This window comes from Dendrobates tinctorius, unplaced genomic scaffold, assembly GCF_039654945.1.
Source record: "Dendrobates tinctorius isolate UK_male_01 unplaced genomic scaffold, ASM3965494v1 ptg000032l, whole genome shotgun sequence".
Classification (NCBI taxonomy): domain Eukaryota; kingdom Metazoa; phylum Chordata; class Amphibia; order Anura; family Dendrobatidae; genus Dendrobates; species Dendrobates tinctorius.
The window spans coordinates 31,159,471-31,182,032 of NW_027361700.1; the positions used below are offsets into that span (position 1 = coordinate 31,159,471).

The 22,562-nt window shown below is 46.6% G+C and overlaps 1 protein-coding gene across 2 annotated transcripts in view; it reads left to right on the top strand.

Moving 5' to 3' along the window:
- Nucleotides 1–22,562, top strand: part of FKBP10 (FKBP prolyl isomerase 10) — a 79,851-nt gene that overhangs the window by 47,628 nt on the left and 9,661 nt on the right. The window contains exons 1-2 of one of the 2 annotated variants that reach the window (XM_073572706.1): nt 18,216–18,682; nt 22,402–22,547. In XM_073572706.1, the coding sequence (XP_073428807.1) occupies nt 18,489–18,682; nt 22,402–22,547 (340 nt within the window). In that variant the 5' untranslated portion in view covers nt 18,216–18,488. Of the gene's footprint in view, nt 1–18,215; nt 18,683–22,401; nt 22,548–22,562 lie in introns of those variants that run through there. The other variant, XM_073572707.1, reaches the window with a different exon arrangement.

Consider the following 22,562-nt stretch of genomic DNA (forward strand, 5'->3'; position numbering starts at 1 on the left):
ACGTGTGTCTCTCACACAGACAGGCTCTCTGTGTCCCCAGGCTGAGAGACTCACACAACCACCTGGCATCCTTTTATATACGCCTCCCATTATTCATTAGTAACCAGGTGCGATACTGACCAGACTAGGCCACATAGGAAAGGTATCTGGGCGATATATGCCTGCCCTCATTCACTATTCCCACATGATTCTCACATATCCCCCCCCTCTGCTCAGACCACTCCGGTCGAGCAATGACACCCGCCAAACAGTGCACTCGGGACAGGGCATCTGCATTCCCCATCTGTACCCCTGGGCGGTGCTCCACCGTAAAAGTGTAGGCCTGCAGGGCAAGGAACCACCGGGTCACCCGGTTATTCCGTTTCTTGTTCAAGTGCATCCACTTGAGAGGGGCATGGTCAGTGATCAGCCTGAACTTTCAGCCCACCAGGTAATATTTGAGGGCCTCTAGAGCCCACTTAATGGCTAGGCACTCTTTTTCTATGACTGCATACTTTTGTTCATGTTTGTTCAGCTTCCTGCTGAGATAGAGGACTGGGTGTTCCATTCCGTCCCTCACTTGTGACAGTACGGCCCCGATACCGGTATCAGAGGCATCCGTTTGTACCACAAACTCGCTGCAGAAGTCCGGAGTCACCAGTACTGGTTGAGAGCAAAGTGCCCGTTTTAGGCTATGGAATGCTTCTTCAGCCGCTAAACTCCATTTAATCATGACGGAGTCTTACCCTTTTGTAAGATCCATCAGGGGGGTAGCGATGGCTGCAAAATTGGGTATGAACCGGCGATAATAGCCGGCGATCCCCAGAAAGGCTTGCACCTGCTTCTTGTTGACAGGTTGCGGCCAGTCCTGAACCGCCTGAATCTTATCGAGCTGGGGTTTAACAATACCCCTCCCAATTACATACCCCAAATACCGGGCTTCTTCTAGGCCGATGTGACATTTCTTGGGGTTCGCGGTTAGACCTGCCTCCCACAGATCGTCAGTCACAGCTTGTACTTTCTGGAGATGAGTCTCCCAGTCCAAGCTGTAAATGACAATGTCATCCAAATAGGCAGAAGCGTACTGCCTATGTGGCCTCAGGACTCGATCCATCAGTCTCTGGAAGGTCGCCGGTGCTCCGTGCAGTTCAAACGCCATATACACATACTGAAATAAACCTTCCGGCGTAGCAAATGCCGTCTTTTCTCTGGCCGCCTCCGCCAGAGGGTTCTGCCAATACCCCTTTGTTAGGTCTAGGGTCGTAATATACCGGGCTTTTCCTAACTGATCGATTAACTCGTCGACCCGGGGCATAGGGTAGGCATCAAATTTTGAGACCGCATTCAGTTTCCTAAAGTCATTGCAGAACCGGATTGTGCCATCCGGTTTAGGAATTAGCACAATCGGGCTGGACCAAGCACTGTGCGATTCCTCAATGACTCCTAACTCTAACATTGCCTTCACTTCTCGGGAAACGGCTTCACGGCGCGCTTCCGGGATTCGGTAGGGTTTTACGTGAACTGTGACACCAGGTTCCGTTACGATGTCATGTTTAATTAGCGTAGTCTGCCGGGTTTTTCTGAGAAAAACTTTTGGTTGTGAAGTAGAAACTGCCTGACCTCAGTCTTTTGCCGCTCCGAGAGAGTCTCTGCAACCTGTACCTCTGGTACGGTATGCGAGCAGACGGGATGGGCCAGCTCCGCTGACAAGGCAGACCGATCTTTCCAGGGTTTTATCAGATTTACATGATAAATCTGTTCAGGTTTCCGTTTACCTGCCTGGTATACTTTGTAGTTTACTTCACCAACTCTTTCCTTAATCTCAAAGGGGCCCTGCCACTTTGCCAGGAACTTACTGTCCACCGTGGGGACCAGGATCAACACCCTATCTCCGGGTGCAAACGTACGGATCTTGGCGCCCCTATTATAGATTCTTTTTTGGGCTCCTTGAGCCTGCATCATGTGTTCTTTGACGATAGGCATAACAGCCGCAATACGGTCCTGCATTTGTGTGACGTGATCTATCACCGTTTTAAACGGAGTGACCTGACCCTCCCAGGTTTCTTTTGCAACGTCTAACAGTCCACGAGGACGTCGGGCGTACAATAACTCGAAAGGCGAGAATCCCGTGGAAGACTGGGGTACTTCCCTGATGGCAAAAAGCAAATACGGAAGTAAATAGTCCCAGTTCTTCCCATCCTTGTCGATCACCTTTCTCAGCATCTGCTTCAGAGTTTTATTGAACCGTTCGACCAACCCGTCTGTTTGAGGGTGATACACGGATGTGCGTAACGGTTCGATTTGCAACAATCGGCAGAGCTCCTTCATTACCCTGGACATAAAGGGGGTCCCCTGGTCGGTGAGTATCTGTTTTGGTATACCGACCCGACTAAACACATGCACCAGTTCCTTGGCAATCGTCTTGGTGGCCATGTTACGCAAAGGGATGACCTCCGGGTAACGAGTGGCATAATCCAAGATGACCAGGATATGTTGGTGTCCACGTGCAGACCGTGGAAGGGGCCCAACTAAATCCATCCCAATCCTCTCAAACAGGACTTCAATAATAGGTAGGGGTACCAAAGGGCTACAGAACCTGGGCTTAGGAGCAGAGGCTTGGCAGTCAGGACAAGACTCACAATATACACAAATATCGTGATGCATGCCTGGCCAAGCAAAACAGTGTAATATCCTTTCGGTGGTTTTCTGGACTCCCAGGTGACCTCCCATCACATGTCCGTGGGCCAGGTCCAGCACCTACCGCCGGTAGGGTTTTGGCACGACTAATAGTTGCACCGTGTCTTCCCCCTTTTTCTCTATCTGATAGAGTAAATCATTCTCCAGAACCATGTAAGGATATGCCAGCCTAGAGCCAGGTTCTACGGGTACCCCATTTATCACTTTTACATTTGTCCTAGCCTGAGAAAGGGTAGGATCCTTTATTTGCTCGCTATGGAAGTCATCTTTCTGAACTTCTAAATCCGGCAAACGGGGAGGTGGACGGCTGTCGGCCTCCTCCTCTTCCCCGGTCTCCTCCGTATCACCCGCCATGACTGAAAACGGAAACTGCAGATCATTTCCAGCAGACTCTTCCCCCGATTCTTCCGGGGAGACCTCTTCCAGGGGTTCGGGACCCACACGCGCCCTGGGAGAAGAATCATGTACACTATTACCCTGGGGTATCAACTGATTCTCCCACAATTGCCAGAAGTGGGGAAAATCCCTGCCCAGGATAACATCATGCAATAACGCAGGGACGAGTCCCACTTTATGTTGCACAGACCCATAGGTAGTAGTAATGCATATGACCGTGGTGAGGTACGAACAGGTGTCTCCATGCACACACGTTACAGAAAATTTGTCTGATGGTCCAGTCGGGCCTTCACCAGAGTCACCACACTTCCCGAGTCTAACAATGCCACCACATTTTTTCCATCAACAGTTAAATCACACAAGTGTTTTTCCATATCCTTTTGACCAGCACTCACACTCACTACCCGTGCAACCATAGACATGTGGTTTTTAGAGTCTGTGACATGGGTTCAGAAGTGAGCGGACAGTTCGCAACAATGTGTCCCATCACTTGGCAGCGGAAACACCTAACGGGCCCCTTGCTTAGACCATAGTTCGTTACTCTCGGCCTCGCAGTGCGGACAGTCCCGTTTTCCTCCCCCACTGACTTAGGGATTTTTCCTTCTCCCCTACTCCCTGGAACAGTCTTACCGGTTCCACGTGGAGATGATGAAGAACGAGGTGGGGTAGCGTCGTCTCGGAGTCCTTCCGCCACGGAGTAACGTTCAACCAGATCCACCAGTTGATCTGCCGTCGTAGGATTTCCATGGCTTACCCACTTCCTCTGGGCTGGCGGTAGAGCTCTCAGGTACTTGTCCATGACGACTCTCTGGATTATCTCTGGCGCTGTCAGCACCTCGAGTTGTAGCCACTTCTTTGTCACGTGGATCAGGTCGAACATCTGTGACCGCGGTGGTTTATCCGGCTGATAAGTCCATTGATGCACTCTCTGTGCACGGACAGCGGTCGTCACTCCCAGCCGGGCCAAGATCTCGGCTTTCAGTTTGTCAAAGTCCTGCGCGGCTTCAGGTTCTAAGTCATAATAAGCCTTTTGGGCTTCACCGGAAAGAAACGGGGCAATCAGGCCGGCCCATCTTGCCTTCGGCCATTTTTCTCGCACCGCCGTCCGTTCAAACGTGGTCAGGTATGCCTCGACGTTATCTTCGGTCGTCATCTTCTGCCAGTACCGACTCACGTGAATTACTCTTGACTCGGCTTCCAGGTTAACCTCAGGTAAGCTTGCCAGGCGCTGCGCCACCTGCTGGAGAAGCGAACAATCGGTAGCTGTCATGTCCACCAACTCCTTCAGCTGGGCCATCATCACCCGATTAGCTTCTTGCTGGACGGCGGTGGACTGTACCAGCGCTTTCACCACGTCCTCCATGCTCATGCTTCCAACGTGATGCCCGCGTTCTCCACCACAATATGATAAACACTCCGGGATCGCCTTTGCTGGGGTCAAAGGTCACGTGCGTTCAGCATGAAACTCAGGCGCATAGCCGGGGTCCGTGTATAACTGACACTGGGTCAGGTTTATTAGGTGAAAGCAATGCATAAAGAAAAAAAAACATAAAACAAATCCTTGCCTGTCCGGCACTAACTAAACAAGGTACAACCTAACTACCAACTGGCGGCTTCTCCCGTCTAGCCAAACCACAGTTGCAGTGGGCACTGCTTTCACTCACGTGTGTCTCTCACACAGACAGGCTCTCCGTGTCCCCAGGCTGAGAGACTCACATAACCACCTGACATCCTTTTATATACGCCTCCCATTATTCATTAGTAACCAGGTGCCATACTGACCAGACTAGGCCACATAGGAAAGGTATCTGGGCGAGATATACCTGCCCTCATCCACTATTCCCACATGATTCTCACAGTATTTATAAAACCATATGCACTACCCTCACAGTATTATTATAGGACAGTATACAACTTTTCTTTGTATGCCTAATTACTCCAGCTAGACGGTCAATATTCCAGAAGATATCTAAAGTGTACAACTCCTCGCTCCTCTATGAGGAGCTCTCGATCAGCAGAGCTCACTCAGAATCAGGGGTAGCAAACATATTTTACAAATGCTAAACAATGCAATGTGACGGGACTATTTTATTTTAGGTTCTTTGGGTCACATCTCTATATATAGTTGTTGGGAACACCAAGGGATGTTAAGCATCCGTGTTTTTGCTTAAAAGAGTATTATCAAGTTTTGAAGATATCCCATACCCACATCTGACCTCTAGGATCACCAATTCCAAGAACTGTGGCTCTGAAGAGTCCCTTGTGAGTGGAGCCACTTCATTCATTCTTAATGGGAGTACCAAAACCAGCCGAGCTCTGTGTTCATCTATCTCCAGCAGTACCATCAAGAATGGGTCGAGCAGCAGTATGCATGATCCACAGCGGCTCCATTCACAAAAGGGCCATGGTTCTTCATGTTGGTGGTGTCTTAGTGGTTGGACCCCCCCAGCAGTTTAAAAGCTATACCCTATCCTGTGGATAGGGAATAACTTACAAACTTGAGAATAGCCCTTTAATAAAGATGGAAAAATCATCCAGGAATCAAATGCAATGTATTGCATTAATTAAGTTTAACCCCAAATTATTTTAATTATGAGGTTATCTGTTATATCCAGCTGTGGGGTACCCCTATGGGGACGGACCAGATGCGCACCAAGTTACGCAATATTTTATTTGAGAAAATGGGAAGAGCAGTTCCTCTTTTCCACAGTGGCACTGTTCTCGGGTATCATTTTATTGATGACATTTTTATTTGGCCTGAAGATGAACTGTCACTGTTACAATTTTTTTCTTTTCTTTGAAATACAAATAATAATAACATTGTTGCCTTTTACACTGATATTTATTAAAAAGACACATTTTCAGAATTTTATTACCATATATATTCACTTATTCATGCAACAAACCCAATGATAGGAAAAGTGTTATACCCATATCCAGCTGCATTCTTCTACATTGGCTACTGAATATCCCCACAAGCCAATTCAGAAAACTATGAATAAATTGCATTAAGACTATGAACCTAAAGCAGAGCTATTCCTTACAATATTTAGAAACGAAGGGTACAATACAGACACACGGCAATAAATGAAAATAAAAATGACAGAAATTTCAATTGACCATTGGCTGAGAAATAATATTGTTCAAAAGGATGTCAATAACAATGAAACAGACGAACGGTTACATGTACCAATTATTGCCCAGACAGGAATATTTCAGAATGTCGTAAAGAACATTTTGATATGCTGAGGAATGATAAAATATTAGAATTCTTATCTAAGGAGTTAGAATGCATTTTCAGAAAAAATGGTAACACTGAGAATTTGATAGCGTCAAACATGCAGAATTATGAAAAAATTGGAGCAATTTAAAAAAAAATTATGTAAGGAAAAAACTGTAGTGTGTGTTGTATGCTACTGGCTAAAAATGTCATAGGAGAGTTCTACAATTAAGATGATAACGGGATTTGCGTGGTACAACCTCCGTGATGTTATGTAAGCTAGTGTAGAGCACAAGAACAATTTTTTTGGAGTGAGTGCTACCGGCCTGAGCGCTCCTGTTATACCGTGATGACTCCGGGAGTGGACCCTCTGGGTCGTGGCACCCACCTTCCCTGGGCGAGCTGGCCTAGTGAGGACCACCACCTATACAGGGAGTGTCAGGGGCAAGCCCATGGCGGTAAGATACCACGACTGCTGGAACCAGGTGGCCGGCTCACAGGAGACAGGAATGAGTGTGTTTGCAGGATGCAAAGGGGAGTGAGCTGGAGACAGGAGTGTGCAAAGCGTGGCCACAAGAGTACACAGGGTATAGGACCGTACAGAGCGTGTGTTACACCTCCGCACTCTCACCTGGGGACCTGCTCCTTCCGGCGCCCTCCCAGTCCGCTCTCACGCCATTCCCCGTCTGGCTTTGCAGGGTCGCGGCGAGTCAGAGGTCCACGCATGCGCGCTCGCTCTTCCCCGGCCGCCAGGCATCCTGGGAGTTCGTGCCCTGGTGGCTCCACCCCATCATGGCGGCACCCACCGGGTATTTCTGCTTGGCGTCTTGGCAGGTAAGACGCCTGTTTATCAATCTCTGTGGTGCTAAGCATTCTTTGTGCAGCGTCACCCCCGACTCTCAGGTCCCTGCGCACCCTCTGTGCTGCGGTCAGCTTTCTGCCTTGTTTCCCACCTAGCATCCCCGTCCGGTGTCTCCATGCTCTCGCTCCCTTCTCCGTCCTCTCGTCCTACATCCCTCTCCTGTTCCTCCGCTAGTCATCCTGTATTACTACTGTGCCTGTTCCTCGCCTGTACCGCTGCCTCTGTAGTTGTCTGTCTCCTGTGTATTGTGCCTCTTTCCTCACATCTTGTGTTCTGCCAGTACCCGTTGGTCCAGTGTCTCCTAATCTCCTTGTGTCCCCCTTCTATTTCAGCTATTGGTCTCTGCTCGTCCTGATCCATCCCGGCCCCCACAGCCTGTCTCCTCCTGCCTCGGGTCCATACCCTCCCTCGTATGCTCTCCTGCATTCTGATCTTCTCTCCTGTATACACCCCGGGTCGTCCCTTTGGTTCCGGCTGTCGTGGTTCCATCTCCCTTGGGCCTGCCCCTAACACTCCCTGTATGTGGGGTGGTCATCACCTGGTCCGCTCGCCCTTGGGGGCTCTGGAGCCACGACCTAACAGAGTGTACATGGGAGTGCGCTAGATACTGAAGCGTGCAAGGCGGGTGTACGAGAGTACGTGTGGTGCGTACGGGCGCGCACGCCCGGGAGCGGGCAAAGCAGGATGCGTGCAAGGAATCACGCCAAAGTAAGGGACAGACAGAGCACAGAGCAGAGCGTAGGTACGGAGCTTGTGCCAGGAGGCACAGCAAGGCAGAGCACAGAGACAGGGCACAAGGCAGAGGACCCGAGCATAGCATGCAGCCAAGCAAGGACCGAACAGACCAAGCCAGGAAGCACATCAATAATCAGGCACCTCCCATAGGAGGAGGTAGCCTGATATAGCACATGATCACTTGGACTTCCGGGTCAGGTCATCCAGGACATAGAGAGGACGAGACCAGAAACAGAGCTGGGAAGACCGCACGTGTGTACAGGAGCACAGCACAACCACAGGACTAGGTGCGAGCGGTGCGCGTACGCACCCGACGAGACCCCTGGAGTGGCCATGGCACTGGAAGGGGTGACGTCGGACCTGAGGCCCCCCCCCAGGTGAGAGCGGCGTGACAGCTCCTCATAACGGAATGAGGACATTGTATCCTGATGTGCAAAAAAACAAAGATATTTCCATGAATATTGAACATCCAACTGGAACCATTAGTATAGTATTCAGTTAAAGCTTGTTCTCCTAATACTATGAGGTTAGTGTTCATGGGTCTATAAATACGTATTGTGGTTTATTATTTCATTTGCTTTTTGCCTGTGGGCAGCTATTCTTCTTATCTCATAGACTGACCAATGCTGTCGATTTGCGATCCTGAGGATATTCTTGGGTATCCTTTCCACTGCAAAGGGTGAAATGCGAGGACCACCCACACCTTTTTTGCAACTACAGTAGGTAAGGAAAATGACCCTACAAAAATGAACATGCCAGTCTTTGAGACTTTATTGTAAAATATTCCGTAAGTCCTCAATTCTAGGAAAGGTGAAAATGAACCTACTGTAGTTACTCGGCTTTTAGCAGAGCTTTTGGAAGCAAACTAGAGGTTCCTCCATACCAGCCAATGAGATGACAGCTTTGGTTTTTCTAGTAGAAACTCAGAAGTTGTGATTTTATTAGCTATGATGGACATGTCCGTCATTTCTTGTCTTCTAAGGTTATTTTTTAATGGAATATTTTGAGGAGTGTCAAAAACTATGAGGTTTTTCAAGTGGAAACTGGTTCTGGAAACATGCTTTTTGGGGGAATTTTTTGGAGAAATTTTTCATTTCTGGAAAAAAAATTTTTTCTCCTGGAAGTGTTTTCTTTTTTTTTTTTGTAGCTGTTCGATTGGACAGTGCCTTGATTTGGAGTAAATTGCATCAGGAGCTGCTTCAAAGAAGTGACATGCAGCTTTTTGTTTTCAAAACCTTTTCAGAAAAAAAAAAAGCTCAAAAACACTCCATATGAACAGCACAGTGGAATTTGCAAATGAATAGCAAGAGTTTTCCTAGTGGTTTGAAGCGATTTGCATACATGCGGTCACGTGCCGACTAGACGTGCTTGGCCTCGCTCAGTATAAGTGAATTGAGTGAGCACATCTAGTCGGCATGTATCCGGAAGGAACACTCACTCTAACCGGCAAAGCTGAAGAATCCTGACAGCGAGTGGTGCACATGCGGTAAGGATTAAGAAGTCTGCAATCACATAGGATGTCTGCAGATTTTCATCAGAAGACCGGGCAACCCCCTGTAAGTAAGATATTTGGCTTAAGAATGATAAGAAACACTGCTCTAAATAACAGATCCTTGGGTGTTTGGTCCATCTGACTCCTGTATCTGGCCTCTGTAATTCCACTATATAAATAATATTATTGACTTTGCCTGCACCACTACCATAGACGACCACCATAAACACTTCACACTATTGAATACTTCACTGCTCAACATTGAAATTGCAGTATAAAGAAGGAAAATTTGTGGACTTATGAAAATCACATGGTTGATGGATATAATAATGATATGTCATAGCATGTTTGGTTTCTTGACCTAAAAAAGACACCAGTCCGGCGCTGAAACACATACTGAATAAAAACCTTTGCTTAACCATTGGAGAAGGTCCTTTATTCCAGCAGCGCAGCCCACCGATTGAATTATCCATTTTGTTCAAGGCATGTGGCACTCATACTCAAATGTAAAGAATTCAAGATTTTTTGAAAATTTTGTTTTTTTATCATTTGCATATCATTAACATGTCCATAATTCCACGACTTCTCCTTCTTGGTGTCAGGGTCCTGTCAGCGCTGGCGTGCAGCCTCCGCTGAGCAGGGACTCACCCGCACTGTAGGGGGGCCCGGGGTCAGGTACGGCCGGGAAGCTCAGACAAACAGGACCTGGGGACGCCGAAGTTTAGCAAGCGGTGAAGGACCTACGGTCATGTGACTGCAAGGGGCGGGGCTTAGCGTCCTGCTGCCAGAGATCGGCAGGACACAACTACAGGAATGCTCAAAGTCAGGCAAACGGGGGTCATACACAGAGATAGCAGTAAAGTACCAGGGATGAGACAGAACGGATAGTCGGGGCCAAGCAGAGGTCAAAACCAAACAGACATAGAAGGTACCAAGCAGAATCCAACAAGCAATATCCAGAGAACAGACCGAGTCAAAACCAAAGTATCAGGCAACCAGAACACAGCACAAACACACTCAGGGGTCAACACACTCTGCCAAGGGTGAAAGTATAACTGACGGGGATTGGAGCTAACTGAGGCTATAAGAAGCTTTCCCAGAACCAAGGAGAGGCCACAATAATAAGCCCCAGGTGTGCAGGTAAGAGTCTGCACTGAGATCATAACATTAACCCCAGAAGTGCAGGTCCACCAGCACTGGTTCCAGACATTAACCCCAAGCTTGCAGGTCCAACCCGCACTGGGATCATGACAGTACCCCCCTCTCAATGGGGGGCCTCTGGACCCTCAGGCTTGCCCGGGTACCTAGCATGGAAAGCCCGAACCAGGCAATCCGCAAGCATCAACCGGGCCGGCACCCAGAACCTGTCGTCCAGCCCATACCCCTTCCAATGAACCAGGTACTGTACTGACCGCCATACCAATCTGGAATCTACGATATGACCAATCTCATATTTCACATGTCCCTCAACCGAAACCGGAGAAGCAGTAGACTCGGATTCTCCCCGGACTGCTTCAAAAGGTTTCAGTAGAGATCTATGGAAGAGTGTGGAAGGCACAGCCTGTACGCCACTGGATAGATTTTTTCCACAATCTTGTACGGGCCAATGAATTTGGGGCCCAACTTGGCTGACGGAATCTTTAACTTAATGCTTCGCGTGGAGAGCCAAACTTTCTCTCCAACCTGAAACGTGGGACCAGGTGTTCGTTTCCTGTCCTCGAAAAACTTATACCTGCCTTGAGACCTAGATATACTCCGCTAGACTTCTGCCCATGTATCTTTTAACCGCTGAACAGAGTCCTCAGCTCCGGGACACCCCGAATCCAGACGAGAAAATTCACCAAAATGAGCACTGAACCCATAGTTGATCAAGAAAGGAGACATACCCGTGGATTGACTCCCCCGACTACTAAAGGCAAATTCAGCCAACGGCAGTACATCACACCAGTCATTCTGTCTAGCAGAAGTCAGACATCTGAGGATCTGTTCCAGAGACTGATTAGTGCGTTCCGTCTGACCATTGCTCTCAGGATGGTATGCAGACGAAAAGGACAGAGACATCCCTAATTTTTTGTAGAAAGCACGCCAAAACTTAGCCACAAACTACACACCACGATCAGACACCACATTCAGGGGTACCCCATGCAACCGGACCACATGCTGCACAAACAATCTGGATAAAGTCTCAGCTGAAGGTAGTGCGGACAGGGGTACAAAATGAGCCTGCTTTGAATATCTGTCCACCACTACCCATTCCACCGTAATACCCTTGGATGGAGGAAGATTGGTAACAAAAACAATGGACAGGTGGGTCCATTGTCTTTCGGGAACTGCCAAGGGCATCAGCTCCTCCGCCAGCCGGCTTATGAGAGCTTTTAGAACGAGCGCAGACCCCACAACCAGAAATGAATTTTTTTATATCAGAACCAAGGGTAGGCCACCAAAAGATCCTAGCCACCGCCAGGCGCGTGGCTGATATACCAGGGTGAGCACTCAGCTTGGATTCATGGAACTCCTGCAAGAGGTTAAAGCGAAGTTGCTCTGGGACAAACAACTTGCCCCCTGGCTTGGCCGCAGGAGCCAGCGACAGGGCCCGCTCAATCTCCCGTTCCAATTCAGACGAGATCCCTGCTAACACAACCCCAGGGTGAAGAATGGAGGACGGTGGCTCAGGGGAAGACACAAGATGAAAACTGCAAGATAAGGCGTCAGCCTTGACATTCTTTGACCCCGGATGAAATGTAATAGTAAACTGGAAACGGGAAAAAAAAGCGACCAACGGGCCTTTCTGGGCTTTAGGCTTTTAGCAGACTCAATGTATAACAAATTTTTGTGATCGGTGATCACAATAACCGGGTGACTGGCCCCCTCCAAAAAGTGCCTCCACTCGTCAAACGCCAACTTGACCACAAGAAGCTCTCTATTGCCTACATCATAATTTCTTTTAGCAGCAGAGAACTTCCTGGAAAAAAAAAACATGGCCTGAGGTTGGTAAGAGTGGCAGGCCCTTGGGACAACACTGCCCCCACCCCCACCTCGGAGGCGTCCACCTCCACCACAAATGGTTTGGACAGATCCGGCTGTACCAACACAGGAGCAGACATAAAACATTTTTTCAGAGTCGCAAAGGCCTCTTTTGCGAGCGAGGACCAATTTCTCACATCCGTACCTTTGCATGTTAGATCTGTGAGTGGTTTGACCATCTGCGAAAACCCCCGAATAAATTTGCGGTAATAATTGGCGAACCCCAAGAAGCGCTGAAGACCCTTAAGATTTCGGGGTTGCACCCAATCCGCAATGGCCTGCACCTTCTTGGGGTCCATGCGAAAACCCTCACAGGACACAATTAATCCCAAAAAAGACAATTCCTGAACACAAAATACACATTTCTCCAATTTGGCAAACAGATGATTTTCCCTCAGTCTTTGGAGAACGGTTCGTACATGTTCCAGATGAGAATGCCTGTCGGAGGAGTATATCAAAATATCATCTAAGTAGATAACAACAAAATGACCAATGAGATCCGAGAATACTACGTTGATGAAATTCTTAAATATGGCGGGGGGCATTGGTAAGACCAAACGGCATGACAAAATTTTCAAACAGTCCCTCGGACGTGAGGAATGCAGTTTTCGATTCATCCCCCTCTCGGACACTTATCAAATTATATTCCCCCTGAAGAACCAGTTTAGAGAACCATTTTGCCCCTGATAGTTGGTGACACAAATCGGGAATCAACGGAAGGGGGTACGTATTCCATACAGTAATCTGATAAAGCTCACGAAATTCGAGACAGGGACGTAAACCGCCATTTTTTTCATTACAAAAAAGAAACCTGCCGCCACAGGTGAGACTGAGGGACGTGTGTGTCCCTTGCGAAGACTTTCAGCAATGTAATCCTTCATAGCTAAGCGCTCAGGGCCGGAAAAATTAAACAGATGGGCTTTAGGTAATTTAGCCCTCAGGACCAGCTCGATAGCGCAGTCAAAGGGTCTATGTGGCGGCAACGTCTCGGACTCGCTTTCAGAGAATACATCTTCGAAGTCCTTCCTCGGCCTCGCTTTCAGAGAATACATCTTCGAAGTCCTTCAGGTATTCCGGAATACCTTCCAGCTCGACAGATGACACAGACACAGATTTAACAGGTTTAACCAGCAGTGCGGATTTATCACATAACTTAAAATCATTAAACCCCCATTGAACAATCTCCCCCGTTTTCCAGTTAATAATTGGGTTATGGCGTTGTAACCAGGGCATGCCCAACACCAACCCTGCAGGTAGATTGTCCAGAACCAAAAACTTAGGTTTTCCACATGAGTAGCGCCCACTCTGAGCGCAAATAAATCAGGCACGAAAAGAATTCCCTCTTTAGTGAGGGGGGAGGAGTCAATGGCCACCACCTTGATCAGAACCTTGAGCCTAAGGCTATGTGCACACGCTGCGGATTGGTCTGCAGATTTTTTATCTGCGGAACCGCAGGTAAAACCGCAGGTAAAATGACCTGCGGTTTTACCTGTGGATTTGCCTGCGGTTTATCATCTCTACAATGGAGGAGATGGTAAACCGCAGCAGAATCCGCAGAAAAGAACTGACATGTCATTTCTTTCTGCTGATTTCAAACCGCAGCTTTTCCGCAGTTAAAAATCCACAGCATGTGCACAGAAAATTGTAAATCCCATAGGATAACATGCTACTGTACACTGTCTGTAGAACTGCTGCAGTTCTGCTGCGGCCAAAACCGCAGCGGAACCGCAGCAAAAACCGCAGCATGTGCACATAGCCTAACTGACCATTTTTGCAGCGTGTGACCAATTGGGAGTCAATACCATTAATGGATGATCTGCAGTCCACGAAGGCTGTAGAGGGAAAAGAACTATTGTCCACAAACAGTTCCACATGAAGCAAAACTTTAGAAAACGAGGAAAAGGGTACCTGAAGGTCTGAGTAGTCTCCCCGCTGACCACCCAGACCTAGTCGTTTCCCGCCGACCGGGTCGAAGATGGGCAATCAGGACACTCCCTTTTCCAATGTCCCGTTTTAACGCAGTAGAAGCATAACTGCTTGTCCTTCCGGCGTTTTCTCTCCGTAGCCTTCAGGGAGAGGGCGCCTACGTTCATGAGCTCAGGGACAGTCTCTTTTCCACTGGGGAACAATGGAGTCTCCACCTGCATCACCCCTCTGGTACGCAACCTGCGGTCAATCTGGACGGCCTGGGTCATGGCGTCCTCGAGAGAGTTAGGTGGGGGATGTAACGCCAAGGCATCCTGCAGCCGCTCGGACAAGCCTCTGCGAAAGAGTCCTCGAAGAGCGGCGTCATCCCAAGAGACCTCTGCAGCCCAGCGGCGGAATTCAGTTCAAAACCACTCAACCGAGTGTTTCCCCTGACAGACGCTCATCACCATATCCTCTGCCAATCACACTCGGTCAGGCTCATCATATATGTGCCCGAGGGCCTCAAAGAATGCATTCACAGACACTCTCTCAGGGGCAGTGGGAGGAAGGGAAAATGCCCAAGCATGTGGGGACCCTCTTAATAAGGACATAATGACCCCTACCTTCTGGTTTTCGTCTCCAGAGGAACGTGGTCTCAAACTAAAAAAGAGTTTGCAACCCTCCATGAAGATCCTGAACTCCTTTTTGTTCCCAGAAAAGAAGTCAGGCAGTTTAACAGGTGGCTCCGGGGACACCAGAACAACATCACTCGCCCCAGCCCCCAGAGACCCAGCAGATAAAACCCCCCGCACTGTCTCAGAAACCTGCTGCTGAGAACGAGCAAGAGCTTGCTGTTCCAGAGATAAACCCAGAAACATCTGACTCAGATTTTTCATCTGTTCAGCCAGAGACTGTATGGAATCCATAATTCTCTGCACAAAAAAACCCCAAAAACTTAATGGTCAGTTATAATGTCAGGGTCCTGTCAGTGCCTGCATGCAGCCTCCGCTGAACAAGGACTCACTCGCACTGTAGGGGGGCACGGGGTCAGGTACGGCCGGGAAGCTCAGACAAACAGGACCTGGGGACGCTGAAGTTTAGCAAGCAGTGAAGGACCTACGGTCATGTGACTGCAGGGGGCAGGGCTTAGCGTCCTGCTGCCAGAGATCGGCAGGACACAACTACAGGAATGCTCAAAGTCAGGCAAACGGGGGTCATACACAGAGATAGCAGTAAAGTACCAGGGATGACACAGAACGGTTAGTCGGGGCCAAGCAGAGGTCAAAACCAAACAGACATAGAAGGTACCAAGCAGAATCCAACAAGCAATATCCAGAGAACAGTCCGAGTTAAAACCAAAGTATCAGGCACCCAGAACACAGCACAAGCACACTCAGGGGTCAACACACTCTGCCAAGGGCGAAAGTATAACTGACGGGGATTGGAGCTTCCTGAGGCTATAAGAAGCTTTCCCAGGACCAAGGAGAGGCCACAATAATAAGCCCCAGGTGTGCAGGTAAGAGTCTACACTGAGATGATAACAGTAACCCTAGAAGTGCAGGTCCACCAGCACTGGTTTCAGACATTAACACCAAGCGTGCGGGTCCAACCCGCACTGGGATCATGACACTTGGTATTGTAATTTTAATATTGAGGAGTGAGAATGTTGGTGCCGATGGTCATCCAACCGTTTAAGGCCTCGTCCAGACTTCGGTTTTTCACGCATAAGTGACGGATCAAACTTAGTAGCCATACAAATGAATGGGTCTGTTAAAACAGCACTCAGATACCATCCTTGACATCCAAGTCATATTGGTTTTAACGGTTTGATGGGTAGGAGTAGTTTGGAATTTTTTTTTGCACATGAGAAAAATGGATGCCTCATTGATGATAAAAATGAATACTAATGGATGAAAATTGGATCCAGCACACTGTTGAAATGCACCTTTTTTTTAACTTATATGCTAAAAGAATACGGACATGTGACGAGACGTAAACCCTTCCAGTGCCAGGTGTTTTCCTTCACAATTCAGTTATTATACAAGCCATTTTCATGTCCCCTGTCTGGCCATTTTCCATTTTCCCCTGTCTGGATCTGTTTTTGCCATTTTTTTGCATCAAACATTGGACCTAATTTCGGTGTAGTAAAAAATACACCTGAGGGATACTGGAGCGGAGATGCGCCAAATTTTGCAACTTTTTCTAAAACCAAAATTGATGAATCAGGCGAAAACATCTGGAATAGCTAGACTCCTGTGTTAAAGCGGAAAACAAACCAGGCGAGCACATGTAAAAGAGACATAAAAGAAGACGCAAATAGAATAATGAATAGGGTACAAACCAAAAAAGGTACAAAGCTAGACAAAAAACTGATGCAAAGGCAATGATGAATTGGGGCCTAGGATGGTAAGATGCAAATGTACAGCACATAGTAAAATTAACGCATTGCAACCATATCCTGTCTAGGCAGTGCCTGTAATAATGTTCATCCTGATCCTCCCAATTCATGAGTAGAGATCCACATCTAGGACAGCAGTGCAGACTGACACTGACTATGAGAGAAGTAGGACTGGAGGTACAATTCTATGAACCTCTCCTGATTTATATGTGAGTCTCCACTCACACATCTTTATGCTTTCTGAACCCATAGATCGCAAACGGATGTACAGAGTTTCATGAATCCATAAGGACAAAACGGATCCGTGTGTCTGATTTCAGAGACTTGGAGCATGTCCTCTTTTCATTCATTTTGTGATCAGACTCGGTCTTTACAGTCCGTATGGATTTGTCCAAAATGAGTGAAAATGGAAGACATCCTTCAGAGTGCCACTGTGTTTTACCTGCTCCAGTGTTAAGGGTCAATTAATAAAAGAAGTTATTCTGTTTGCTTCAGTGAAAAAGGGGACGAGGTAAAGAAACCTACAAAATGGACGACACGTGACACAAGTACAGTTGTTTTATCAGATTTCCGTTCTTCGTAGACCAGGTGTTTTTCACGGTCTGTTGAGCTGTTCACACGTCCATGGTTTTTGCAGATCGTCTGTTCACAAAAAAATTACAGAGACGTGTCCATTTTTTGATTCGAGCCAAAAATTAAATCATCCATACAAGTCTTTACCCCAATTGGAGTCTGTTATAAGATCAGTGATTATCTAGAAATGGCGGAAAAAAATTATTAAAAGATTTCATATAAGAGGATAAATTATTCTACATAATGTATTGGTTTTGGTGGCCCACAGTATGACAAATAGGTCCAGTCTAAGCAAAACGCACACAGATCCAAAAAACACTACAGTGCCATTACCACCGCCTTCGTAATCAGGACTATGTGGCTGGGTCTCCAGCCAGTCATTCTTCAGCTCTAGTAACAACACAATGCCCAACATCAGCTGGAGAACCCCAGGTTGGAGGTCACTACTTTAGGCTGCATTCATATGTTGTCGCCATCTTGTGTGCATTTTTAATTTTTTTTTTGCTGCAATCACTTTTAGTTTTGTAAAATCTCAATCAAATATCAAATTGTAAAGAATATCCTCATTGCCAGGACCATTAATGGCTGCATTCACATGTTGCATCCATAAAGGTTCCTGCCTGTCGCAGAGTTCACTTCTGCCTCTTTGTGCTCAATGTCAGGTTGGGTGAAAAATTGTAATTAGTAAGGCACTTAAAGTATTTCTGTGTGTACGACTGCTGTGGTCTACAACTTTTGGTGATAATACACCACTTTCAGAACAGGCTAGGTGTTGTAGCTGAAGAACAGCAGAGGACCTCTCAGCATCTTTGATAGAAGTTGCACTAGGACCCTGAAGTTTTGCACTCACTCAATTCCAGATTTGGTCAAATTCCTGCTTTTTCCTATCCCCTTAATATTCAGCCTGTTATTTTAGTTTCTTAAGGTTCGCCAATCTTTCTCCATAAAGTAACACTTTATTTTATTTAGTTTTTTTGCAGTGTAAGATTTTAGGACAGAACAGAGAAGAAGAATCTGCTTCCTTTCCTCTTTGGGGGAAGTTCATTCTCCTCCCCCTGGCTCAGATGTCTCCAGCCTGAAGCCCAGCTTTCCACGTTAACAGAAATTCCTTTATAACCAGAGACTTGGCAGTCAATGAAGGAACAGTAGAGAGGAAGCAGAGGCAGCGGTGACAATCTGCGTATCCAGTGGATCTTCTACAAATATGATTTTCAATAGTCTTATAGTGTGGCTTCAGTTCCTAATCTTGTGCGTCTCTTCTGAATCTGGACCCTTAGAAGATGTCGTTATTGACCGCTACGACATCCCCAAGATATGTCCAAGGGAAGTTCAGATGGGCGACTTTGTAAGATACCATTACAACGGGACTCTTAAGGATGGACAGAAGTTTGATGCCAGGTACTCAACCCTCTTATCGATGCTATTAGTCAGTGGGAGGGGGTCCCTGGGTTAGTCGGCCCTTTTGAAGGCTTCAGAACGTTATTGATATTTTCTCATGAGATCACACCGGTATATGAAGACCAGCGAGGCCTAATATTATCAGGATGTGCAAAACTCTCATTTTTACTGCTAAACTTACCCTTATTGTTTTATATAAGACAGGATGGACCTTACCATATGTATGTAATTACTCCATATAGTAATAGATTAGGGTCTACCTTCAGGGATTGATGTAATATCTGTTCAATTCATTGTTGAGTGGGTGGAAGTTTGACCACTAAGTTGACCCCTACCAATTGCCAGAACTTGATAGTAGCTGTGCCAAGAAAGTGCAGTCTCACTTCAGCTCCTGATGGTTATGCTTACCTTTTTTTGGTAGGCTGCATTAATGGGTAGACTAAATTGGGCTCATCAAGCTGAGCCCAACCAATACAAGCCAAAGTGGCCCTCCACACTCCTAAGTGCACTGCCATGTCATGCTAGAGATCTGTAGGGGTCATAGCAGTGGGACCCCCAGCAAATAAACATGAATGGAATATGTAATCAAGAAGTCATCACCATCTGTAGTGAGGCAACCATAGATGTGAAGATCTGTAGAGTTCAGTGATGGACATTTTCCCTGTTGTAACCCCTGATCCATAGTACAATGAAATCGGTAGGGCAATGAAAAATTTTACTTAATAGGTTTGCATTATAAAAATCGTGTAATTAAGGGATGGACATTAAGATATTAGTCCTCTTAGTTGGGAGGAGAAAATTTCCAATGTCTTCTTTTAAATTATCAACCTCTTTAATTGAAGATTTGGGTAGTTAGTTCTTAGGCTATATTCACACTGACTTTTTTCCTGAGCTTTTGGAGCCGAAACTCTTTAGCTCTCAATCAAAATGTGTGGCTTTTGGAAAGTTTTTGCTCCATAAATTCAGTATGAACACACCTGAATAGAGAAACTTAGATTCACCATAGAGGTCAGGTGGAAGACTCCAGTGGAGTGATAGATTTGGAGGTCATTGTACTGGTGCTATAGTAAGTGCTATATTGTCTTTGTCCCACATGTTGTAAGCCCACCTCTACTACTGCACAGTGTAATGGTAAGAGGTGCTTGGGCCTAGCAGAAGTTGCAGCTGTGTAAATGGATGTGAGGGAGGCAGGCATGTGTGATGGGTGGGATTCAGGCTTCTATTTGTAGACGTGGCCGAGCCAAACATGGCCTGCAGCTCTGGCCGCCTGTAGATGGCCCGTTACAGGAGGGATCTGTACGATGCCCCATGTAACCTCTAGGTATAATACTAATGAGCATTACTACCAAAAATAAGCAAATTGCTACTAAAGTCTTGGGTCGTCTTCAGTTGTTAAAACTCTTCGCTTTTTTTTTTTCTTGGAAAGTGGGTTAACCATACAGACCCAAGCACTTATACGGCAAGTTGTCTGGAGCTCTAATACAGTATCTATATGTGCGTGCTCCTTGCTATGCCTTTAATTACATACAATTGAATTTTTCATGGAAATTGTATAATGGAGGTATCCAGCATACAGGAGATATTCATTACTAGGATCAAAATAATATCCCCCTCACTGCCGCTAAATTAACTATACAGAACTCTTGAAAAGCTGACTCACTTCCGAAAGAGAGTGGTCTGCATTCCTAAAGGGAGGGGAGAACCTGTGTGCACTTCTCCTCTCCTCACCAAGGCTGTTAGTTCGGGGGTGCCATAGTGTAACCATCACCAGAAGGGAGCCCAATTTTAATTTTTCCCCTGTGTGTGTGGGCTCTTGTAGTGGCCATTTTAGTTGAAGCCATCTATCTTGGAAAAAGATTTAGGAACTTGAAGGAGATATTGAACTTGATGCAGAGAATATTTGATGGCATTTGTACATATTAGTAAAAGGCAATCATATAATAATAATAATCTTTATTTTTAGATAGCGCTAACATATTCCGCAGCACTTTACAGTTTGCACACATTATCATCACTGTCCCCGATGGGGCTCACAATCTAAATTCCCTATCAGTATGTCTTTGGAGTGTGGGAGGAAACCGGAGTGCCCGGAGGAAACCCACGCAAACACGGGGAGAACATACAAACTCCTTGCAGATGTTGTCCTTGGTGGGATTTGAACCCAGGACCCCAGCGCTGCAAGGCTGCAGCGCTAACCACTGAGTGGGCCAATTGGTTTTGAACGAGGTTCTGACTTATGTGATAAAATGTCCTCTAGAACAGTTTTCCCTATCCCTAACCTGTGATTGTCCCTCTGTTACAAAATTACAATGGGAGGACTTATAACAATATGACAAAACTGATACTGTTATACCCAGACAGTGCAGGGCCTAAGGGGGCAGGCCATGACAATCTTTTCGTATTCTCCAAGTCTGTGTCACGCTCCGCCTCCTCGGGCTGTTCACGGGGTATATCACCATAGACTAGATTTACCTGGAGTGCTCTTATGTTTGATAATTAGTGGTTGTGGGTGATCGGCCACTGTTAAACATTAGATTTCATTTCAACCTTGCATATAATAAAAACCCAGAAATGGTGGACGAGTCTGTGGTAGGAGGCCTCAGAGATACACATAGTGTACATCCCAACATCAGAATACTCATTTGTTGGTCATTTTAAACTACGCTCTCGACCCACCAGGAACTCCCACAGATCAAAGAGAAAGTGTCCTGAGATTCATAATGGCCGAATCAGATTCTGGCTCCGCTATTGTTTTACTCTGAAACTCTGCAGTCAGAGACTACGGGGAGAGACCTGACTAGTCCAAGAGGCCAGTCCCCAATGGCTTCTTCCAGCTTCACTCGCCTAGTCTCTCCCAATACACATACAGCCAAGCTTTGATCCATGCGGCCTCTGGTTTTGGAAGCACAAATTTCTTTATAAAAAAATTTGTTTCGGACATGTTCCCCAAATCTCCACCTTCTTTAACCCCTCACTTGCTCTTCCGTATTTGCTTTTCATTAATGTTACACTGGGACTAAGTTACATGGTGGAGAATGTCTTAGAAGGAATACCAGAGTGAGGAGTGGTGAACGTGTAAGAACCTGAGCCTATTTTACAGTCGCATCATCTTGGCATGTCCAGAACTGTACGGCCTAGATAAGTTCAGCCAGGGGGGCTCACAGTCCGATAACCTCTTCCCTGACCTCTTGCTTCATGTAGCCTCAAGCCATAAAAATGTAGAAAATCTTAAATGAGTGGTGGTGGTGGTGGAGGTGCGGCATGAGCTAGTGAATGATGGGCAAATGCAGATCTCTACTAGGGGATCTAAGCGGTTGAGGGTTATAGTCTATAAGAGATGGAAACATAACATTTCCATTGCGCCCGCATGATTATCCCCAAAGTACCGTAATGTTACATAGTCCCTTGCAGTTTTCAATAAATTTACCTGCATACAAACTGGACCATCAGGCAAAGAAATAAGGCGGCCTGATTTGATATTGTCTTACATTCTGTGGATGGTTTAGGTGCGCATAAATCTCTTACCTGGGGAAAACAGATAGCACTGGGAAGCACTATAGGCCCTGGCATTCATCTGGCATCCTCTGAAGTATACTTGCCTCATTAAACAAATCTGATTTTTTTTTTTCATTTTCACCATATATTTATAACATCGCATTATTATAGTGAACCTGCCCTTAAAACTTGAGCTCTCCATTATTTCTCTATATATCTTGCAGTCATGACAGAGGGATTGCTGTAGCAGGATTTGTGGGAATAGGACGCCTCATCACTGGTTTGGACAGAGGGATTCTGGGTATGTGTGTGAACGAGAGACGGAAACTGATTGTTCCCCCGCACCTGGGATATGGCAGCATAGGAGTCCGTAAGTATCCTCAAT